At 33.6% G+C, this 24,739-nt stretch overlaps 4 protein-coding genes across 6 annotated transcripts; 3 read left to right on the top strand and 1 right to left on the bottom strand.

Moving 5' to 3' along the window:
• Window positions 1-2,017: 2,017 nt before the first annotated feature.
• LOC11418526 (FBD-associated F-box protein At1g66310) lies at window positions 2,018-5,795 on the top strand. The gene is made up of 4 exons (XM_024773691.2): window positions 2,018-2,161; window positions 2,257-3,180; window positions 3,360-3,624; window positions 5,398-5,795. The coding sequence occupies exons 2-3, from the start codon at window positions 2,272-2,274 to the stop codon at window positions 3,612-3,614; spliced, it is 1,164 nt and encodes a 387-aa protein (XP_024629459.1). The 5' UTR covers window positions 2,018-2,161; window positions 2,257-2,271; the 3' UTR covers window positions 3,615-3,624; window positions 5,398-5,795.
• A 2,692-nt stretch (window positions 5,796-8,487) lies between these two features.
• On the top strand, window positions 8,488-10,675 carry LOC11444791 (probable calcium-binding protein CML18). Its single transcript, XM_024771781.2, has 2 exons — window positions 8,488-9,270; window positions 10,000-10,675. Exon 1 carries the CDS (start codon window positions 8,743-8,745, stop codon window positions 9,235-9,237), a length of 495 nt encoding a protein of 164 aa, XP_024627549.1. The 5' UTR covers window positions 8,488-8,742; the 3' UTR covers window positions 9,238-9,270; window positions 10,000-10,675.
• A 3,798-nt stretch (window positions 10,676-14,473) lies between these two features.
• On the top strand, window positions 14,474-16,041 carry LOC11421705 (scopoletin glucosyltransferase). Its single transcript, XM_003628728.3, has one exon. The coding sequence runs from the start codon at window positions 14,514-14,516 to the stop codon at window positions 15,981-15,983; it is 1,470 nt and encodes a 489-aa protein (XP_003628776.1). The 5' UTR covers window positions 14,474-14,513; the 3' UTR covers window positions 15,984-16,041.
• A 1,948-nt stretch (window positions 16,042-17,989) lies between these two features.
• Window positions 17,990-20,650, bottom strand: LOC11425238 (dolichol-phosphate mannose synthase subunit 2). 3 transcript variants are annotated; one of them, XM_039828425.1, is made up of 4 exons: window positions 20,607-20,625; window positions 20,475-20,569; window positions 18,445-18,559; window positions 17,990-18,362 (listed from the first exon to the last, which is right to left on the bottom strand). In XM_039828425.1, the coding sequence occupies exons 3-4, from the start codon at window positions 18,532-18,534 to the stop codon at window positions 18,210-18,212; spliced, it is 243 nt and encodes an 80-aa protein (XP_039684359.1). In that variant the 5' UTR covers window positions 18,535-18,559; window positions 20,475-20,569; window positions 20,607-20,625; the 3' UTR covers window positions 17,990-18,209. The 3 variants fall into 3 exon arrangements, with proteins under 3 accessions (XP_039684359.1, XP_003628775.1, XP_024627968.1); XM_003628727.4 differs by having other exon boundaries at window positions 20,470-20,650; XM_024772200.2 differs by having other exon boundaries at window positions 20,475-20,648.
• Window positions 20,651-24,739: the final 4,089 nt, after the last annotated feature.

The following is a 24,739-nucleotide window of genomic DNA, read 5'->3' as shown; positions in this document are numbered from 1 at the left end:
GATTAGCTTACCCGTAATTAGAATTATTTCCTGTTGTACCCATGCCAAATTCGTGCATATTTGTCTTCCCTATGAATATGACACCACAGCTAGGAGCCTTCTTTTTTATGCAGATACAGCTTCCCACTTTTCCTTCTTCTCAAACATAAAAAAAAATTGATGAGTTCCTCGGCAGTAAAGTGCCGAGGTTTTTTTTTTTTTCGTCGGCAGTTAACTGCCGAAGGAACTTCGGGAGTTAATTGCAGCCGGTTCCAAACTTCGGTAGTTAACTGCCGCAGGGGTAAAAACGTCATTTATTTGTGTGGCACAGCCTTATGTAATGTGGGAACAGCAATTCTCAATATACAACACTACAAAATCGAATTTATTTAGAGACTTCTACATTTAGGATACTAGATTGTCAATTTTGTTTGACGGAGTAGTGTTTGTGGCAAGAGCATCGGACAAAACTTTTGAATCAGATTCAACCTCTAAATTGTGCATTTCATTTGATATAGCCACTTGAATAACATCTAACAAACTTACAAATTCGATTTCCAAGACTCTGACGGACGAATGGGAGAAGTATGATTTGTCAAGTAAAAATGACCTCGTAGAGTCATGATCACACATATCGTGCCTCATGATAGAATTATTGTTAAAGGCAACTACATCTACAATGCACTTGATCTTGCCTACCAATGGTTTCAACCAAGTATGCTCGTAATTTGTGTTATGAACTTGTGCCTTTACGCATTGCATACAAATATATTTATTTAACGTGTCTTTTGTTCGAGCGATAATAGAAGAGGGAGAGGTATCTGAGGCCTCCCAAAGCCTGGTACTTCGGCTCTTTCACAAACTTCATAATGTCTTTGCTACTAATACTTATGAAATAGTAAATAAAACCCTTCAAATAAAGGGCAAAATTGGAAAGAGAAAAAACAACTTAAACTCGTGTATTTTATTTATATATAATATGATTATTATTATTAGTCCATGTAAATATTTAAAATTTTGTTTTTAGTCTTTGCAAAATAAAATCATATTTTTCTTTGAATAAATAAAATCGCATCTTTTAGTCGTTGTATCATTTTTCTGTAGCATTTTCATAAAAATGCTGACTAGATAATTTTACGAAGACTAAAAAAATTCTAACAAAAAATGTTAAGAAGTAAAAATGAATTCCTAAAATATTTATAGGAACAAAAAAATGGTTAACACATGTTTACCCCCGTAATATTAGTGGTTTTTCTGGTTTACCCTCTGTAATATTAGTGGTTTCTGGTTTATCCCTGTAAAAAAATTATTTAGATTCAAACTCTATAATTTGAAGATTGTTTGGTTTAGACTTTCATAAATTTTGACGGTACAAAATCGATGATATGACACGGAGGTAAACTGAAATTTGTTCAAATTACAATCGACGAAAGTATCTTAAATTTTGAAATTTGGTGTCAAAAATATCGAAAATCAAAGTATCTTAAAATCACAGAGTTAATATCTAAACAAATTTATTTTACAGAAGTAAACCAAAAACCACTGTATTTGGTAACACAAATCAGCTAGCTTATAACTTATTTTTACCAAACACATCGAGTATTATAGGGATAAAAATGGGTAAACATGTTTTAACAAAAAAAAAAGGTCAAATACCTCCACGAGTCCTTTAAGTTTCATGTTTGTTTCAGATAGCTCCTTTAAGTTTCTAAGGTTTCAGATAGGTCCTTTAAGTTTCGAGTTTGTTTCGGATCGGTCCTTTAAATTTCTAAGGCTTCAGATAGGTCTTTTAAGTTTGGAGTTTGTTTCAGATATGTCCTTTCTATCAACCTCCGTTAAGCCAAAGTTGATTTGATAGAAATGACATATCTTAAACAAACTCGAAACTTAAAGGACCTATCTGAAACCTTAGAAACATAAAGTACCTATCCGAACCAAACTCAAAACTTAAAGGATCTATCTGAAACCTTAAAAACTTAAAAGAGCTATGTGAAACAAACATGAAATCTAAAGGACCCGGTGACACGATGTATTTAGCCTATAAAACATATTTAAGCCAAAACCCTTTTGTTATTTTCCACGATCCAGCATATTCACTCGACACGATCCTTCATATTCACCGATCGGGTGCCTTAACTGCTTCAAAATTCTGTAAATCCGTCGTCTCTCCCGCCGGCGTAAGGTAATCCTCATTTCTCAATTTCATTTCATTTCCCCAACCTTACACTTCTCCAATTTATTTTCAATTCTCCAATTTATTTTCAATTTTTCTTGTAGAATCGTTCATTTCAAATGAAGAAACGAAGAAAGAATAACCATAACCACACTGAAAACAAAGACAGAATCAGTGATTTACCCGATTGCATTCTCTTTCACATACTCTCCTCTTTAGAAACCAAACATGCCGTTCAAACTACCATTCTTTCCACAAGATGGAACAATCTCTGGAAACGTCTTCCAACCCTTAGATTAAACTCCTCACACTTTAAAACTCTCAAGAGTTTTACCAAATTCGTGTCTCGGGTTTTGTCTCTTCGCGATGACTCAACCGCGTTACACACTTTATATTTCCAACGCAAAGGTTGCGTGGAGCCTCCTATACTTAGTAAGCTTGTAGAATACGCTGCTTCGCATAATGTCCAACGGTTAGATATCTTTGTGAGATGTGACGGTGTCTACTTTCCACCGTATTTCTTTAAATGTAACACTTTAACATCTCTTAACCTCTCTAGTTCGCCTATACCTAATACCGCGAAAAAACCTTTTCCAAGTTTGATGACATTACCAGCATTAACTAGCTTGTCCTTACAATGGTTTGCCTTTCACGGTAACAATAGTGGTCGTGTTGAGCCCTTTTCAAGATTTAAAAGGTTGAATACTTTGATCCTTGAGAATTGTCAAATTGTTGGTGTACCAAATTTGTGCATATCAAGCACCACACTTGCCAATTTAACAATACAATCGAACGATGGACTTAGTGACTTTTGCGGAATTGAGTTGTCTGCTCCAAGTCTTTGTACCTTTTCTTTTACTGGTAATCCTCTTGAGATACGCTACGGGAGCCGTCTTTCGTCTATTGAACATGTAAGCATTGATGTAAATGTAGCTTGGATTTCTGAAAAGTTTCCTTCAGTTTTGCTTAGTTGGCTGATAGAGTTTTCTTCTATCAAATCATTGGCGGTCTCTTCAACTACTCTTCAGGTATACCATAATAGAGTATATAAGTTAAAAATATTTCGTCCATGAAATTCTTTTATACCTTAACTTGGCATGTTTTGAATCTTCATTTTCGCTCTTTCATTAAGACACTGGCTTGCTTTATTCATTTATATGACTTGCATTAAACTGATCATGATTCACCATCATCCTTCATTGCTTAGGTTCTCTCCGTAGTTCCTGATTTATTGAAGGTTGAGTTTTCTTCCTTATGTAACTTGAAGTCGCTGAAAGTAAAAATGAGACAATTTACAGATGGCTTATCCAGGACGTTGATAGAGGCCAACATATCACAACTGCTTTCCAGGTTAGAGGAAGCGTTTAAAGAAAGATCTAAAACACACTCATCTATACCTGATGGTATAGTTGACTTTTTGCTTCAAAACTCGCCTTCAGCAAAAGTTGATGTCATTACCTAGATTGTAAAAGGTAAAAATGTGCACTCTACTTATTAAGAGAGATTCTTTAGATTGGTTTTTACCTACTATACTTTGGTTTTTCTGGTTTAAATTTATTATCATGGATAAGTTCAAGTTCCTTGCGTAGAGAAACAAATTGTACATGTTTACTAGCATGATTGTATCCAGTTTAGACTTATGCGGATGCTCTATATCAGGATTGGATTGCTAGTTTTAAATGAAAGTTAATGGCTGTTGGTTTGGGAAAAAAAAAATATTTACTCTGAGGTCAAGGAAGATTATAGTTGAGTGAAAAGGTAGAAAGAAATAATTCACAGATGTTAAAGAAGAAAGGAATGAAGATAGTCCATGAAAATGTGTGTGTCTGTGTACAACGTATACATACTCGTGTGTGCATCTTGAATCACATGTACTACTAGTCTGGATTAACTTCTAGCTCATAGAATATTCAACTTTGAGATAAACTTTAGTTCCTCACTTGTGAAAAAAACTTTATTGTGCATCTTGAATCACATGTTGGATCACTTTGAATTAGCATTTAGACATTTAGCTCGTAGGAGCTTCACTAATACGAGCAAAAAATAAGCCTTACAGGTTTATAGGTATTTATGAGTAAGTAAAATAATAAGAGATATTATAAAAAAAATGTTGAAGTGCAGGATTGAAGTCATTGTAATTATTTCAAAACTTTTCTATTTCTAAGGGTTTGTTATAAAGTTTATCCAAACAAACCCATAGTATTCTTTATAGTTGATCATGTGAGGAGGGATTGGGCCAGTTGGTGCCAAATAGGGGAAATAAGCTCCAGGTGTGGAATGTTGACAATAGGAAACAATTCAAGAAGAGTGGGGATGTTGATTATACAAAGAATGGAGAGAATTGACATGTAGAGTTAGTTAGTCATTTTCACATGACATGTGAGACAAATAAACCAGCGAAGGAAAACACAAAACCAAAATCAATGTTTTGAAGGTGTTAACCTCCGGTTACTAGTTATCCGGTGTTTGGAATCGACCTTTTGAAGCATGAACAATGAGGACATTCTTTAAATAAACAAAATTAAATGTGAAATTGTACCTCAGTGTAAACAACTATATTCAATTATCAAATTCTGTACTTAAAAATTAGTAATACTAATATTTTGCTAATTAAAATCCCAAAGTGAAAAAGTCAAGGCAAGAGAAATTCAATGCACTCCTCATCACTTTGATTTAGTTATAGGTTTGTGTTTGCTGTGTTGTTCACTCATTGCTTTGATTTACGATAATCACGTCTCATTGATCAAGAAAGTGGCAGAGATGTCTGTCTACCTTCAAGAAGTTTTCTGATAATGCTTTAGAAAATGAATACAAGCTCTTAATTTTATACTCAATTTGATGTACTATTGGCTCAGAATATGTTGTTTTAAAATTGACTGTATGCACACTGTTAACAATTTATTTTATATTTTTCTCCTATATTACCAGTGTATTAATCATTTATAGAAAATTCACAATTGGGGAATCAAATTATTAGTTTGCTCCCAAGTCTTCCATATGTTTTACTCATTTTGATCACCTTGTTCTCCTTTTCTACATTTATTTGAATATGATTGTCTCAGTCTCAGTTTTTATTGCTGTTGGCTCTGTAATTTTTACATTGAACGTACTGCTTCTGGTAGTAGCCTATTTCTCTCTTTCATCTTGTGTCATATAATGAAAGTCAACTTCGAAAAATAGTTCCTTTTTTTTCTTTTTAGATGTGTTATTCTGGTTTTCACTAGTACTACTTTTTTGTTTGCTAGTTCATGGTGCTTAACCAGTAGAGAATCAAGGAAGGAAAATAATTTGAAGTGGTGTGATTGGTCCGAGGAAATGTGTTTCCAATTGCAGAGAAAAAGAAAGCCAAGCAACTGAAGCAACTAAACAAATGCAGAGGTTGACTTTAAAGCACTTAAAGAAGAGAAGGAACGAGCAAAGGCCAAGTTGTTGGATCATATAAAAAATGAGTGTATTATAGAGTACTTGTAAAAAGAGATCTATGCATTTTCGGTCTGTGCATGTTTCTTGCGTTTTCATGCATTTCTGGGTGTGCATGAATCTGTTTCATGTGCTTCTGTTGTGTGTATAACATTTCTGATTGAGAACTCAAGAGTGAGAAAATGATCAATTATATTATATGATTCTCGGTTTATTGATACAATAGCGATGCTCACTACATATAGAAAAGCCGATGACTAATGTATCTAATCATGTTGATCTTTACATAGTCTAAGCCTAAGCTAACTGTTCTATAACTACTCTAACTATCATGGATGTCAAAGATGATGTGGCATAAGTGCCATTGATGATGTAGCAAGTTAGTTGGCATTTATTCTGTCAGCTTGTTCCTCAAGTAACTGCTGCTTCTTCCTTCAATTTTAACAGTCCCCCACAAGCTGGTGCCTGGTATATATCTGCCATGCCCAACTTGGATGATAATGCAAGGAATGACTTAAGATGAAGTGGCTTAGTGAAAAAATATTCTACTTGTTTAGTGCTTGAAACTAGTAGCAATCTCATGGTCCCATCTTGAACTTTATCACGGACAAAGTGACGGTCTATCTTGAAATGCTTTGTTCTCATGAAATACGAGGTCCCTAGAAGGCATCATTTTGAAATCATTTAACAAACATATTAACCAATGCATTTCACAAGCTGCAACTGAAAGAGCTTTGTATTTCGCTTCACTTGATGATCTTGATATAGGGGTTTGCTTTTAGGGCGCCGTTAAATTAATGAGCAACCAAGAAAAAGCATATTGCATTCGATACCTAATAATTGAATTTTATATACAATCAGGTATATAAAATTCAATTATTTATTTTATAAACTAGTATGATTATTTACAATTTCTCTCTGCATATATCCAATTGAATAATTAACTTTTTTTCAAATAACCCGGTCAACACTCAGTGAGTCACCATGTCCATGACCATGAGAGAGGTGCTTAACTTTAATTTGGGAAACCCCATTCATTATTATTGAAAAAGAGAGTGGTTGACAAATTGCAACGGTGGTGGTGACCCAGCAAGGACAACGTGAGAACTAGTCACGCAATTCCCGCTTACTTGCCTGCAGTTTCCTTATGGAGTAGTACAAATCTTCTTACACAGACAATAAAAGCAAATAGGGAAGTACTAGTACTTAACACACATTTTGATGGTTGTTAGAAAAAGAGGTTTTGATAATTTTGAATTATGCGAGAGGTCATTATAGTTTGAGTGTTTGACTAATTGTTTCTATAAGAAATCAAACTTAAAAAATTCGTCTTTGATGACATAAGTTAAAAAACTAAATATCAAAGTTATGTATCGTAAATTATGTATTTAATTTTTTTAACTTGTATCCTTAAAATACAAGTTAGCATGATCCGAATAAATAAATATCATTATAAAGACTAATACTAACTATGAAATGAGTATGCTTTAATTTTTAATTTTTTTTAGGGTAAATGAGTACACTTATGTTAGCCTTTTTTGGGTAACCGATTTGGCTGGATTTTTTTATTAACCCTCCGATTTATAGAATGGTTGGTCTACTAATTTAGATTTTGGTAAAAAGATTAGTAAAGTCCAATAAAAAATACTATACCAAAAAAAAAAGTTCAATAAAAAATTAAGGTTTAAATATGTCTTTAGTCCTTGCATTTTCATCAGATTTTGGCATTGGTCCCTACACTTTTTTTTGTTTGGAATTGGTCCCTGCACTTTGTAAAAATATTGGTATTGGTCCATCTATTAACTTTATGTTAAAAAAAAACAAAAAACTATTGATATTGGTCTCTGCACTTTGTAAAAATATTGATATTGGTGCCACATGGCGTGAAATGATTGGGCTACGTGGCACTCCGTTGGTTTTGTGTTTTTTCTTTTTAACAGAAAGTTGACAGAGGGACCAATACCAATATTTTTACAAAGTGCAAGGACCAAGGCCAAACAAAAAAAAGTGCAGGGACCAATGCCAAAATCTGATGAAAGTGCAGGGACCAATGACACATTTAAACCAAAAATTAAATATGAGTTCTAATTTAAAAGTCTGTTTGATGGTCATGATAGAATAGAGGTAGGATATGATATAAAGCTGGATAGAAATATGATATGATAAGGACATGATAAACATTAATCCTATCATGTGTTTAATGTGCACATGATAACAAACAGGATATCATTATAATTAAATGAAAAAATTGCTCTCATAATTAATTAAATATTATAAAAAATGGCATATTATTAATTATAATAGAAAATACATGCTATCATTATTTTAAAAATAACAATATTTTAAAAATGACAGAATATCAAGATAATAAATAAGGAATGATCTCCTAATCCCATCAAGATAATTTCTAACCTAGCTTATACACAGGATATAAATTACAAAGAATCAAGATAAGATAGGAAAATAGTTTATTTTATCATATCCATTTGGTGCATCAAACATGAGATTTAAGCAAGTTCCTGTCTCCCTATCCTAACCATGAACCCTAAAAGTATGTAAATCATATTAATTAAATAGTTTAATTAGAAGAAATTGATTAAATTCCATTTAAAATCAAAATGAATACCCATTTTAAAATAATTTTATTGTATAAATACACTATATCAGTATCAGGACGAGACATAGAAATATTTTAAAATTCACTCTAAATTTGAGAAGAGGAAACATTCAAAGTCAAAAAGGAGAGAAGATTCTGTAGACAAATTTGTGGGTGACATGAATGCATCACCAACCCATTGCATTATCACATTTGGCCTTTCAAATTAATTAATAAAACCATATTCATACATACTTTTTTTTTCATAATAAGTTTGACTCAGAAAATCCTCAATTACTTTATTAAAAAAAATAAAAATGTTCACCTTCTCCTTCTATTATAATTCATAATTCATTTGTATAATACACCCTTTACTACAAATATTCAATCTCTGAACCATTCTTTAGAAAAATTCAAAACAGATCCTACATTTGAGTAAACCACTTCAAATTCGGAACAATTTCCATACTCACACAAAAAAAAAAAAACCTTTTTCTTTTCTTCCTTTCAAACAAAACTTAACAACATTCATACAAAAACTACACCATTTGAAAAAAAAACTACACCATTTGAAATGAACAAGAAGCAACACCAAGTGAAATTAGACGACGAACAAATCTCCGAATTACGTGAAATTTTCCGATCATTTGATCGAAACAACGACGGAACCCTAACACAGTTAGAACTAAACTCCCTTCTCCGTTCGCTTGGTTTAAAGCCAAGCGCGGAGCAGTTAGAAGGATTCATACAAAGAGCAGACACAAACAATAACGGATTAATAGAATTCTCGGAGTTTGTTGCGTTGGTGGCGCCGGAGTTGTTGCCGGCAAAGTCTCCCTATACGGAGGAGCAGCTACGGCAGCTGTTTAGGATGTTTGATCGGGATGGGAACGGGTTTATCACGGCAGCGGAGTTAGCTCATTCGATGGCGAAATTGGGACATGCTTTAACGGCGGAGGAGTTGACCGGAATGATCAAGGAAGCTGATATGGATGGTGATGGGATGATCAGTTTTCAGGAGTTTGCTCAAGCTATTACTTCTGCTGCTTTTGATAATTCTTGGGTTTAATCTATCTATTCTCTCTCTCTCTCTCTATTAGAGGTAATAATTCAATAATTTAGACTTGTAACTTTTCATATTGCCTTATTTGAACTTATCTACTGATATAAGTGTTGTGTGACTATTTAAAAGAACTTTTGAAAACATCTTATGACAATTTTCATTAGCTTTTTTCGTATTAAGTGCTTGTGCTATAAACCAGATAAGCTGACTATCCAAATAATCTTATCACTAGGTTATATAGTTTAAAAATGTCAAGGACTAGTTTGATATTATTTTTATTGGGACTAAATTAGACCGAAAGAAAATTGTTAGAGATCAAATTGAGTTTCATTTTTCTTGATGTATACAATAGGCAACTTAACACACTTTGTAACTCTTTAATCAATATTTTTAAAATTTTTTTTGATTAAATGATTGAATCGAGTAATATGTTAAAATATGAGATTAAATTGCAATTTTCATTAATCGATTGATTAGATTGATAAAGAGTTGACTCATATTCCACAATTGATAAAAAGTTCAACTTCCGCTAATATCATTGAGACATTGTTGATAGACAACAAATACCTTGAGATCTATATATCTCGGGACATTGTGTCCTTTTCCTTTCTCTGTAACATTCCTCATTCTCATTGCTTTATATATACAGTTTTTTCTTTTTCGCTGAAACTCTGTATTAATATCAAAATCAATGTTGAAGAAAAATATTTCTCCAATGACTTTGAACCGAAAAATATTTGTTGCCAGCTAACTTGTTGTTTCCTGCAGATTAGAAGGCCAAACATGGATTGGTTCAAGGCAATGTTGTGTGATGAAATAGGGTCGAAGCCTTTCCCTTCGTTGAGTCATTTTTCTGGAGACTGGTTGTAAACTACTGATGGAGCCAGGCCATCAATTTTTGGCTCTTGTGATTGTGATCATGTTGAAGTTCAAGTTCAAACTTTATAAATTTGATAAAATTATTGGTACCTGTTTATTTCTTGTAGAGTAATGATAAATGTACGCCCCATTATGGGGATACCATGATGCTCAAGTTAGTTTTATCAGGCCTCACGGTGAGCGTCAAATGTTCATGTGAAGAACATTAGAAACCTCACTAATAGTGTACCGCGGCTTAGGTTTCAACTTTAAGTAATAGGTCTATTCATAGAGGTAATGAGGAACCTCTTTCCCCACCGTGTGGGGAGCTTGTAGCCCAAATATTTCACCACTTAGTCGTTAGTGGCGCCTCTTGTGTCTAGAGTGGTGAACAGAACAAACTAAAATCAACTTAAACCATTTTGAATATTTTCTGTTTAGATTCAGAATTTCAGATTAGGAAACATTTGCCGAAATTCAGCATAGCAGAAACTGCTAAAGGCCACAACAATGAGATAGAACCTCTGTGGTCATGACGGAGTTGTATTAATGGCATGGAAGTTCATTCCTCCCTTTTCTATTCCAACACTAATTCATTTTTATTGCTGCTGAGATTAATAAAATAAAATTGTTAATGAATATATTTCCAAACTATAGTCCAATAAACACACTAGCTAGGCACAATTAATTTTCAAAGAGAGATGCTATTTATAGCGACAACTATTCCCATGAACTTGTCACTTGTGACTTTTAGATTTGATGCTGAGCGGAAAACATGGGTAATGGAAGTCAAAAACAAAAGATCCACTATACTCACTTTAGGCTTTTATGGTGAAGTTGTCATAAAAGTTGTTTCGCTAGATCTAATATTTCGCATTTACAAATTGGAGATATCATTCACATTGCTGCAAGCTTAATTTTTGAGTGCAGAAAATAAGTTAGATTTGAATACATAACCCAAATTAACATTCCAACTAAAACTCCTTTTTTTTTTTTTTTTGGTATAAGCAACTAAAACTCCTTTTACTATAAAAACTTCTTTGTCAACCTATTTAAAACGCCTCAATTCAAGATTTTCTTTCGGCCTACAAATACATTGGACCGACCTTGCCAAGCTGTATTGCTATTACTATTATTAATGAAATGTCTTAAGTTTGTTGCGTCAATAAAATAAAACAATTTTTTTTTTAATTTTTACGGGACAATTTGTATATTTAAATCTTAATTATATTTACAATGTACAATTGCACATGCTAGAAAACTGTATTCAATTAGTTATCCTAAAATATTGAATTACTACATTATACCTTTATTTACGACTAATACCTCAAATTCGTCCTTGAATTTTGAAAAATCGGCCAATTTCGTCCCTGAATTTTGCAAAATATCAAATTAGTCCCTGAATTTACAAAATGTCAATTAAATCAGTCCCTCCGTTAAGTTGGTCTGTTAACGGAGGTGACGTGTAACGTTAACCTCTGACAAAGCTTACCACGTAAGATGCCACGCAAGCAGGGACCAAACTGATTGATTTACACAAAATTTCCAAGGACCAAATTGATGGATTTACACAAAATTTCCAAGGACCAAATTGATAGATTTTCAGAAAATTGGCAACGGCTCTTTCCCTTCTTTGTGAGTAACGGCTCTTTCTCCTCTTCCTTATTAAGGGCTATTTCTTCCCCAAATATATAAATTTGGAACCCTAATGTTATAATTCCTTACAGAGTTCAAAATCCCCAAAATTTCTTCCATGAATTGATGTCAAATTTCTTCCCCAATTCAAAAAACTTAGAACCCTAATTTTTTTGATTAAATTCGAAATTCATAAATCAAGTGGTCTGCCTTGTAGATTCGGTGTTCAGAATTGATGGGTGGTGCGCGAATGAGCAAAAACAACTACAACAACCGGTATTCATCTTCAAGCTCTAGGTGTATTTTGGAGGACAAGGTTGATGGATAAAGTTGATTGTGTAGGAAGTGAGCTTAGGTTGATTAAGATATTGATAGGAGTATTTTGTTTGATTGAGTTGTTAAAAATGATATTGTATTGTGCCAAGTCCATGTAATGTTGTAATGAAAAGAGGTTGTCAATGAATGAACCAAACCTTTCTGTCAAAATATTTCAATCAAATTGGTCCTTGAATTATATACATATCCATCATATCGATCCTCAAATTAGTTTAAATACCATCAAATAGGTCCTTGAATTTTCACAACAGATATCACTGTGATCCTTGGTGCATACATTTGCTGAACAAAGTAAAAAGTAAAAGACATACACTTTGATTATAAAAAGACAGACATTTTCATACCATCATAAGTCATATATTTGATGTTCATAAGTCATTACATAGCCAAAAAAATAACATTACATAGTCATCAAATCATTTGATGTTCTTAAGTGATTACATATCCAAAAAAGCGTAAACTAAATAAGTCCAAAAAGCATTAATTAAACTAGTCCAAAAACATAATTTAAACATGCATCAATGCTTTGGAAATCCTGGAGTTGGGATAAACTCCATGTATTGGGGTTGAGTAGAAGCGGATGACCCGTAATTTGGATTTGAAATTCTAATAACCCCAAGAGCAGTTGGATCTTGTGGAGCATGACCCCTCAGTAGTGTTTGTTTATGTATGTCATTAGAAATCATTGGTCCTCTCATGCCATATCTCCTTGTACTCATTCTCTGCAAATAAAATCAATCATATAAGCCCTTAAATTATAACAAAATCCATCAAATTAGTCTTCAAATTATGACAGTAAGTCTCAAATCGATCCAGGACAACACAAGTAATAGAGGGGTATAATTGGAAACACAGGAAAAAAGATACTGAAATGTTAAATATCGAATTTTGACCATTTCCATCAATTTAGTCCTTGTACACGTGGCTGACTTGCTGACACGTGTACAGGACAACAAAGCATGCAAGAAGCCACATCATCACTATTGACGGACCTTTTGGACGGAGGGACGGATTTGATGGACGTCTGTAAAATTCAGGGACTAATTTGATATTTCGCAAAATTCAGGGACGAAATTGGCCGATTTTTCAAAATTCAAGGACGAATTTGAGGTATTAGTCCTTTATTTACTAATTCACGAGATCAATAAAGTTAGTATTAATAGTATAATATTAAATTTGTTACAGTTTGTATCATTTTTTCAAGTATATATAACTTTTTTTACATAGAAAAATAGCATATTATATTTCCAATTTCTATGGGTGGCAAAACGGGCACAACCCGTCGGACGGACCGTTTAGCTCGCTATTTTTGGCGGGCTGAGTCGAGGTTTTGAACTCATTTTTTATAGTTGATTTCCCCCGCTTAACTTGTCGAAAAATGGGGCGGGCACGGGGTGGGATGGGTCGGCACGCTTAACTCGTTTTTCTTTCTTTTTATAGACTTATTTTATCTTTTTGGATTTATTTTGGTTGTTGGATTTATTTTATGATTTGTTGTACGTTGCAAATTTGTATTATGTTGGAGGATTTTCCTTATTTTGCTATTAAGTATGATGTTTAGTTCGAAAATTTGTTTTTGAATTATCTTGTTTTTACCACAAATTTATTTGATGCTATTCTTTTATATTTTTTACGATAAAAGCAACATAGTTTTTTTTTTTTTTTGAAACAATTATGTTGTAACAAAATGCATTAAAAAAGTTTTTTTTTTTCTCTAAAAAATAAGGTTTTTGTTTGGTGGCCGGCCCGGTTTTTGTTTGGTGGCTGACCCGCCAACTCGCGTGTCCGCCACTAAATGGGATGGGGTGAGATGTTGGACTCGGTCACTTAATTTGACTTGCCTCGTCTCGTCCCGTTTTAAGCGGGCTTAGGTGGGGCGGGGCTAAACGGGACGGGCCAGCTCGCTTTGCCATCCCTGCAATTTCCATCATACTATATATTTAATATTTATAAAATAATAATTTTAATATAAAAATATATGATCTCTTTAAAATAAATACAGTCAACTCTAATAAGACTCACATAGTAAAACAAGAAATATTTTAAAATGAAATCCATTCAAATTTTTCATTTCCAAATAAAACTAATATTCAATTTCAGAATTTAACCAATTCCAAAATCTGGTGTTTATTCTTGACCATATTGATCCTGTCATTAAAAATTTTCCCTTCACATGAAATGAATGTTCATTAAAATAAATATTTTTTACCTTTAAATATTTTTTTTTTTTTTTTATAATCTACAAAATTATGATAATAATTACTCCAATGTGAAAGAATTTTTCAGTCAAAGAAATTAAATACTTCCTCAATTTATAGTATTTGACCAAAAGCTAATAGTAGTTATAAATCCTCAACTTTTATTATTATTTTCATTCAGAGATATAACACATTGACACTTCAAAATCCTCTCCTTATACCTCATTGTGAGCAAAAAAATCACAAGTGAGAAATATGGACAGTCAATCCAATCCTTTACACATATTAGTTTTCCCTTTCATGGGCCATGGCCATACAATACCTACCATTGATATGGCCAAACTATTTGCTTCAAAAGGTGTTAGGGTTACCATAGTCACCACACCCCTCAACAAACCTCCCATCTCCAAAGCCCTAGAACAATCCAAAATCCATTTTAACAATATAGATATTCAAACCATCAAGTTCCCTTGTGTAGAGGCAGGTTTACCTGAAGGATGTGAGAATGTTGATTCAATCCCTTCAGTTTCCTTTGTTCCTGCATTCTTTGCTGCTATTAGATTGCTACAACAACCCTTTGAAGAACTATTGCTTCAGCAAAAACCACATTGTGTTGTTGCTGATATGTTCTTTCCATGGGCAACCGATTCGGCTGCAAAATTTGGAATTCCTAGGATTGTGTTCCATGGCACTAGTTTCTTTTCATTGTGTGCTTCTCAATGCATGAAGAAATATCAACCTTACAAAAATGTTTCTTCTGACACTGACCTATTTGAGATTACCGATCTTCCCGGTAATATCAAAATGACAAGGTTGCAGCTGCCAAATACACTCACCGAAAACGATCCCATAAGCCAAAGCTTTGCCAAATTATTTGAGGAAATTAAGGATTCGGAGGTGAGGAGTTACGGAGTTATTGTTAATAGCTTCTATGAGCTCGAGAATGTTTATGCAGATTATTATAGAGAGGTACTTGGAATAAAAGAATGGCATATAGGTCCATTCTCAATTCACAATAGAAATAAGGAGGAAGAAATACCATCGTACCGAGGAAAAGAAGCATCTATTGACAAACACGAGTGTCTAAAGTGGCTTGACACAAAAAATATCAACTCAGTTGTTTACATGTGTTTTGGAAGTATGACACACTTCCTTAACTCTCAGCTTAAGGAAATTGCTATGGGACTCGAAGCATCAGGGCATAATTTTATTTGGGTTGTGAGGACACAGACAGAAGATGGAGATGAATGGCTACCTGAAGGATTCGAGGAAAGAACGGAAGGAAAAGGACTAATTATAAGAGGTTGGTCTCCACAAGTGATGATTCTTGAACATGAAGCAATCGGGGCATTTGTGACGCATTGCGGATGGAATTCGGTTTTAGAAGGAGTGGTAGCTGGAGTACCTATGATTACTTGGCCTGTGGCGGCCGAGCAATTTTACAATGAGAAGTTGGTCACTGAGGTACTTAAAACTGGTGTACCTGTTGGAGTTAAAAAGTGGGTTATGAAGGTTGGGGATAATGTTGAATGGGATGCAGTGGAGAAGGCTGTGAAGAGGGTTATGGAAGGGGAAGAAGCATATGAAATGAGGAACAAAGCAAAAATGCTTGCAGAAATGGCAAAGAAAGCTGTGGAAGAAGATGGATCATCTTACTCACAGTTGAATGCCTTAATTGAGGAGCTGCGTTCACTATCTCACCACCAACACATCTCACAAGAATAATATGCATGTCTAGTCTAGAATAAAGCAACATAGTATTATGACAAATTTAACATTTGCTAGCTTCTTTTAAGCATACTATTAGTAGTAAAATTTATTTATTTCTTTATTACACTTTTTTTTTTTTGTTGCTTTTGAAATATTCCGGCAAAGAATCATGTCTAGTATCATCCTTTCAAAACACAAAATGTGTAGTATCATCCATCCAAAACACAATGTAACACAAAATGATACAGTTTCTTACTTTAATCTGTTTTTTACTGTGTGTTTTTGTAAGTCTATGTTTTAGATTTCTGGCCATACAAACTATCAATCATAAAGAGATTTAGGTTTAGTCGAAGACTTTCCTTGGCAACTCAAGGTTAAGCAATCATTTTGTGCCTAAGTTATTTAAGAAACCCTTTAGCATTACATAAACAAATATCAATTTACTTTCACTTATTTTATTTTCAAACATGATGTGAAATTCAAAACTGGTCTTTTGAAAAGAAAAAAAAGTGGAGGGGGGGGGGGGGGGGGGGGGGGGGGAAGGAAGCAATGATTGAGCAAGAGCCAGTGCAATTGCACATGTATATTTACAATCTTGTGATCTTATTCATGATTTTTTTGGATGTTTTCTCTCTTTACCTGTACCTTAATAATTTTATGGTAGAAGCATATGAATAGGGAAAAGGATTTGAACTCATATCACATGTTATGTTAAAGGTTGATCTCAACCTCCATGAAAATGTAAATCAAGCTTGCAATGTGCAGAGGCTTGATGAAGACAATGAAATAGAGAGAAAGGAACTTTATTATTCAACAATCTAAGTATTACAATGAGGTGCTATATCTTTATATAGAGTGAGACTTACTACCCTAATCTATAGCTACTAACCAACTGTAACTAACCTATCTAACTAACTGAAAAACAGTTACAATAGTCTAGGCTAGCTTAGCTGTAATCAGTTACTTGTAGAACAAGTAAACTCTGTAATACAAAATGACTTATGGTTTAACATGTTAATAAATTGTTTTTACAACTTACTTTTTTATTTGTGATTGGTATAGTTATTGTTGAAAAGAATTCACAATGAGGTTCAATTTTGCTCCTTACTTTCACATTTTATGCTCCTCTTTATAATAATTTCTCCTTAGAATTTCTGGTTGAGATTTTTACAAAAAAATAACTCAATGCAAGAGTTTGTTATGTGAGGTTCCTTCTTTGTTTCTAATAATTGGCTAAAATTAACTGAAAACTAAAATTAACTTTTATGTAGGATCAAAGCTTTGAAAGAGATAAAAAAAAGTTTGAGTAAAAAGATTAAAAATATTATGCTTGGGAACTTTTTGGTCCCCCAACATGTCGGCTGGAGCCAAGTCTTATTAGCTTGCATACATTGACAGCTCTAATGAAGAATAAACATTCCTAATGCAAAGTGTAGCACTTGGTGCAAAGACATTCGAACCACAAACCCTCTACTTCTCAATTGTAGCAACTCAGTCTCATCAAAAGAAGGGAGGCCTTTTCATTTTCAAGTTACATGATACATGCACGAGGATTGCTCCTACTTGGTTCAGAATATCCAGAAAAAAGACAAAACAAATATCCCACACTCTCCCTTGTTTTACGAGTCCATCACCTTTAACAACCATGTTTTGACAACATATTTTCCATCAAATAAAGATTCAACAAAATGTTGCGTTGGCCGAAAGATCTTCTAAACAAATATGAAGACACTCTTTTTCAAAACATATGGAATATATTTACATACATAATATTATGTTCCAAGTAAACCCGGGTATGACAAAAACAATATTTTGATTTCACTTTAAAAAGTGGCAGTAAGGAGAATTCAATAAACAAAAATGTTTGGTACGGTTATATGTGAGATTTAGATCCCCTCCTTTTCACCCTCATGTAAGGAGCCAAGGTGACAAAAACAATTTTGGTGAACCTTATACACAAACAAAATTAAGTAAATAATTGTTTGTGTCTCTATCTCTCTTCTAACAAGAATGAAAAAAAATTAAGAGTAAACGGAGAGGAACCAAATCCATGTTGCATGTTAGATAGTAGATACATTAAGGACAAAAAATCTCCCTGCCAGCTACAAAAACGAGGTAATGTGGTAGCCAATTCCTGACACTACGGTCATATGGCATAGTTATAATTCCATTTTCATGTATAAAATGCTAGAGAAAACACATTGTTGTTTCGAAACATCAAAATAAATTGTGCAACATACATTATGCCTTCTTCTTCTTGGATTTGAGCATCACGAACCCAATAAATATGCATAAGAGGCAAATAAGAGCAACACCAGCAGAAACAGGTATTAATATGGCATATTCTTGGGGTAAGAAATACTTGTGTACGAAATGGTCATCATCTACAAAGGGCTGAAAGAGCACAAGATAACTTATTAGGAAGTTAAAATCAGATAGCCATAATACATTTAAAAATACTTGGCAAGTTACTAACCAGGATGATAACCCAGAAAGTATAATAAGTGAATATCGATAAGCTTATAAAGGACAATAGAAATCCAACTGCTCTGTCTGCTAATTCCATTTTGATTCCTATTTTTTTTTGCTTTCTGTTGACAACAAAAATACACAGATGACTGTTAGCATTTACAATAATAGAGAGTATAAACAAATTCAACAAAATATTGGTTGCATACTCGGCACAAGTATATTCTTAAAGTCTGCATTGAGCTGAAAGGAATTGGAAATTAAAATATAACCTTCCTTATAAAAATCTACATCAAATTGATGAATGCGAAGGTGAAGGAAATCTTCAGAAGTTTATCAGAAATGCAGCTTGAATAAAATCATAAAATAGACACCATGACAGAGTGTTCATGGTTCAATTTAACAAAGAAAACTAAACCGAACTAACAAGAAACCAGTTCATTCGAACCAAATTTAATCAGTTTTGGTACTCCATGCGAACTGAAATGATTTTCTGAATCGTTGACGCAATTTTAAATTCCCAAACAGAACTGGTTTCTGAACTGATTTCCAAATTGGTTTGTTGATCTGGTTTCTGAACTTATTAGAACAGTTCAAAAACTGATTGATCCTTTGATTCTTAACTTCTTATTTGGCCAATTTCCCTCTTAACAGGCTCAAAAAAATAAGCAGCAAATTAAGCACCGTGAAAATGAGGGTATGAATCTGTTGTCTAGGTTCGGGATTTTGTGGGGTACAGTATTGATGCAACTGCCCTTGTTTTCTTTATTAATTATTAAGTCATTGACTATGCAAGTAATAAATATAATCATACCAAGTATGATTGCCAAAACGACATTTCTACCTAAAGTAAGCAAGTCCTAGCATTGGATGAAGTCAAATTGAGTTGAAGGCAAGCTTATATTGCAAGTTCCTATCAAGTTCACTCTGGTGGTATATAACATTATCACTAGCTACTGGTGCTGTCTGATCAACATTGACACAAGTTGGTTACCGGCTAAGAGTATGACAAATTGGTGGTCCATCTCATTTGCTACAGATTGTGACTTTTTGTACTATTTGAAATTGACTTGACATGAATGAACTAAAATGGGTTTCATATTTTATCATTATGGAGATAAAAACTAATGTCTAGGTGAAAAATTGGTGTCACTAATAGCTAGCTACTAAACTGAAGCAGGAGCCTTTCAAACTAGCCCTTCAAACTAGTGTGAATGGTAGCTATATATAATATGGGGTATAGCATGGTTGATTTTATTGAGAGCATTCTTATGCCTATGAACGAAAAGACATCTAACAAAAGAGAAAATGAAAGATGTTTTTCTGTTTTTACAACACATAATAAACAAAAACAGGAAACACGAAATATATCACAAGAATCATCCTTTTCCTAATGTTGAATGCTAAGATAATCAAGGGGGCATAAAAAACAACAGCGTAGAGTAAACCAGTTACCTTGGTGTTCTTTGACACAACGTCATTATAAGTTGATAAAATAAAACACATTAACATAATAACATGTCACTTTAACATTCAAGGCTCTGCATAACCAACCATTTATAATAAACTATACTCAACTTGAACTAAAACTAAAATTCTTTAAACTAAATTATACTCAACTTGAACAAAACTAAAACCCTGTGAACGTTACACTTAAAAAACCAGCAAATAATGTTATCATAAATCTCGTTTGTCTCTGACTCTGGAATTGTAATATTTTTCATTGTATAGCTTCTATGTTCATCATTTACAATGAATAGTTATAATACACACATATCTTATCATTCTGTTTCTGTGATCATTAATCAATTTCATCGCAAACAAACAAGAAATACGAAACAGATATAAGTGAAATTCATCACCCATATTCTGCTACTAAAAAATTGAAATTGAATTTTCTGCACAAAATATGTCAATAATATATTTCAATCCACTCAACTTAACCAAAAGCAAGAAATCAATCAATAAAGTTAAATTCTCATTAAAAAAAAAACCTAAATTCATCTGTAAAATGAGTGCACATGTTTCTTACCTTACCGTTCACGGCGGCCGACGATAAACACCGGCGGCTTTTCCGGCGAACTTTTTCTTTATACGATCGGTTGAGAAGGTAGTTGATGACTTGATGTTACTTTTCTCCAATCCAATGTGTTTTCTGAATCCTCATACATTAAGGGCAAAGCAGTAATTTTGCTGTTTGTAATGAGCTGCCGCTGCTGCTGTTGATGGATTGGACTTTTAGATGAATTTAATTTTTCGAGAATATCTTTTTTCACCCTCCGTGTTTTTCGGGCATTCTCTATCTTTTTAATTTTATCACATTCAGTTTATATAATTTGTTATAAATATTAATATTGGATGTCCAAATAGCAAATGTGTTAGTGGGCCATACTACTAGGTTTTGGGTTTAGTTCATAAGTTACTCTATTTCCCTATAAATAGAGCTCATTTGTAACATTGATATGGACTAGTGAATAAGAATATTTCTCTCTTCTTCTCCTTCTCTCTATTACTGTCTCTATTTACTTATATTCATAACAAGTTATCAGCACGAAATTAAAATATAACTAAAAATGAACATTAAGAACAAGCTTACGATAATGATAATGAAAATTGTAGTATTTTTACAATCCTTCAGGGATGTATACTTATTAAATTCTTGAGTTCTGCAAGAAATACATATTAATTTTGATAAATTATTTGTGCAATTCTTCGGGATGTTTAAAATTCATCAGGAATTTATTAGAAAAATATTTAATTTTAGCGATCCTTCAGGGATGCAGTAGTGTCTTTAAGAATTCATTAATAAATTTTATTTGTGCAATCCTTCAGGGATGCATTAGTACTAGTGTTGAACTCTTCAAGAATTCATTAAAAAAATTTTGTTTGTGCAATCCATCAGGGATGCATTAGTACTACTGTTGAATTCTTCAGGAATTCATTAAGAAAATTATGTGCAATCCTTCCGGGATGCATTAGTATTGAATTCTTCAAGAATTCATTAGAGTTTCTTTATTTACTTTTAAGCGGTCCTTCAAGGATGCATGTATGTTGAATTAAAATAAATAAACACTATATTATTTGCAAAATAACAATGATGTGTATCTATTAGGTCCTGATTCCAATTGATGGAATTGTAACAGTGACCTAAAATCATCGATACAAAAGTATAATTATCATAACAATTAAATAGGCACAACAAAAAAAATATCTAATGATCCTATTCACGTTTGAATTAGGGAAATATATTATATTAATACCTTTTTAGTGATTAGAGCGTGCTGATAACGTGTTATGAATATTGCATGTCCATTGGAATTGACATTGAACATCCTGTAGCACATGTTCATACACAAAATGGACTTGCAGAATCATTTATTAAGCGTATACAGTTAATTGCAAGACCACTTCTCATGAGATGTAAACTCCCAATTTCCACTTGGGGACATGCAATTCTGCATGCTGCAACATTGATTCGCATCCGGCCAACCAGTTATCATGACTCTTCCCCTTTGAAATTGGTTTTTGGTCAAGAACCTAATATTTCCCATCTGCGAATATTTGGATGTGCGGTGTATGTTCCAATTTCTCCACCACAACGCACTAAGATGGGTCCTCAAAGAAGGTTGGGAATATATGTTGGATATGAATCTCCATCTATTATAAAGTATCTCGAACCCACGACAGGAGATTTATTTACAGCTCGATTTGCTGATTGTCACTTTGATGAATCAAATTTCCCAACATTAGGGGAAGAGAAAATGCAGCTGAAAAAGGAGATCAGTTGGAATGAACCTTCATTGTCTCATCTTGATCCTCGAACTAAACAATGTGAACTGGAAGTTCAAAAGATAATTCATTTGCAAAGTCTAGCAAACCAACTGCCAAATGCATTCACTGATCCAAAAAGTGTGACTAAATCATACATACCAGCTGCTAATGCTCCAATAAAATTGAATGTTCATGTTGGACTATCTCATATTGCAAACGAGTCTCAACCACGCATGAAGCGTGGCAGACCAATCGGTTCCAAAGATAAAAATCCTCGTGCAAGAAAAGGAGCTAAAAGAAAAGACGGCCCAAATGAGGATATAGAAACTTCAACAGACCCTTCTGACATAATCAATATTTCAGTTCCAGAAGAAGCTGATCAGGTACCTGACATACATGAAAATCAAGAGATCTCAATAAATTATGTCACTAATGGAATACAATGGAACTGACATGAAGTCAACGTTGACGGTATTTTTGCATATAATATAGCGCTAAATGTAATGAATGATAACGAGGATCATGAACCAAGGTCTATTAAAGATTGTAAACAAAGCGAGAATTGGCCAAAATGGAAAGATGCAATTAAAGCAGAATTATACTCGCTCAACAAGAGAAAAGTCTTTGGACCTGTCGTCCGAACACCTAAAGGAGTGAAACCAGTTGGGTATAAATGGGTGTTTGTGCGAAAACGTAATGAAAATGGTGAAATTGCAAGATATAAAGCAAGACTCTTTGCTCAAGGATTTTCGCAAAGACCTGGGATTGACTTTAATGAGACATATTCACCTGTAGTTGACGCAACTACTTTTAGATACTTAATTAGTCTTATAGCTTATGAAGGGCTAAATTTGCATATGATGGATGTGGTTACTGCCTACTTGTATGGCTCACTTGATAGTGACATCTACATGAAGATCCCTGAAAGATTTAACTTACCTGATACAAATAGTTCAGGATCTAGGGAAGACTACTCCATAAAATTAAATAAGTCTCTCTATGGGCTAAAACAATCTGGACGCATGTGGTATAATCGCCTCAGTGAATATTTGCTAAAGGAGGGATACAAAAATGACTCTGTTTGTCCATGTATTTTTATGAAAAGATCTGAAAATGAATTTGCTATAATTGCTGTCTATGTTGATGACATAAACATTATTGGGACTCCCGAAGAGCTTCCAAAAGCCATAGATTGCCTGAAGAAAGAATTCGAAATGAAAGATTTGGGAAAGACAAAGTTTTGTCTCGGATTGCAAATCGAACATTTAAATAATGGAATTTTTCTGCATCAAGAAACTTACATAGCAAAAGTGTTAAAACGTTTCTACATGGACAAATCTCATCCATTGCCTACTCCAATGGTTGTTAGATCACTAGATGTGGAGAAAGATCCTTTCAGACCTCGAGAAGAAGGTGAAGAACTACTTGGTCCTGAAGTACCATATCTTAGTGCAATAGGAGCATTAATGTACCTTGCTAATTATACGCGTCCAGATATATCATTTTCTGTTAACCTATTATCAAGATACAGTTCTTCACCTACACAAAGACATTGGAATGGGGTCAAGCATGTACTTCGTTATCTTCGAGGTACAATGGATATGGGTTTGTTTTATCCTAAAGTACCCAAACTAGAATTAATTGGTTATGCAGATGCAGGTTATTTATCAGATCCTCATCATGGTAGATCACAAACAGGTTATTTGTTTACAAGTGGAAATACAACAATTTCATGGAGATCTGTGAAACAGACAATAACAGCAACATCATCAAATCACGCGGAACTTTTAGCATTACATGAGGCAAGTAGAGAATGTGTTTGGTTAAGATCCATGATTCAGCACATCCAAAAGAATTGTGGTTTATCCTCCGGAAGAATGGATGCAACAATAATTTACGAAGATAATACAACATGCATCGCTCAGTTGAAAGAAGGATACATTAAAGGAGACCGAACAAAACACATTTCTCCAAAATTCTTTTTCACTCATGATCTTCAGAAGGATGGTGATATCAGCATTCAACAAATTCGGTCGTGTAATAATCTTGCAGATGTTTTTACAAAGTCGCTCCCAAGTAAAGTTTTTGAGAAACTTGTACTAAGAATTGGTCTTCGCCGTCTAAGAGATATTTGTCTTCATGAGGGGGAGAAATAAATGTGTTCTGCACTCTTTTTCCCTTCACCAAGGTTTTATCCCATTGGGTTTTCCTGGTAAGGTTTTTAACGAGGCAATTCAAACTCAAAAGGATATTGTACTCTTTTTCCTTCACTAGATTTTTTTTCCCACGGGGTTTTATTTTAGTAAGGTTTTAATGAGGCATATCCTCGATGGACATCCAAGGGGGAGTGTTATAAATATTAATATTGGATGTCCAAATAGCAAATGTGTTAGTGGGCCATACTACTAGGTTTTGGGCTTAGTTCATAAGCTACTCTATTTCCCTATAAATAGAGCTAATTTGTAACATTGATATGGACTAGTGAATAAGAATATTTCTCTCTTCTTCTCCTTCTCTCTATTATTGTCTCT

This window comes from Medicago truncatula, chromosome 8, assembly GCF_003473485.1.
Source record: "Medicago truncatula cultivar Jemalong A17 chromosome 8, MtrunA17r5.0-ANR, whole genome shotgun sequence".
Classification (NCBI taxonomy): Eukaryota; Viridiplantae; Streptophyta; class Magnoliopsida; order Fabales; family Fabaceae; genus Medicago; species Medicago truncatula.
This window is presented reverse-complemented; position numbering and strand designations above follow the sequence as displayed.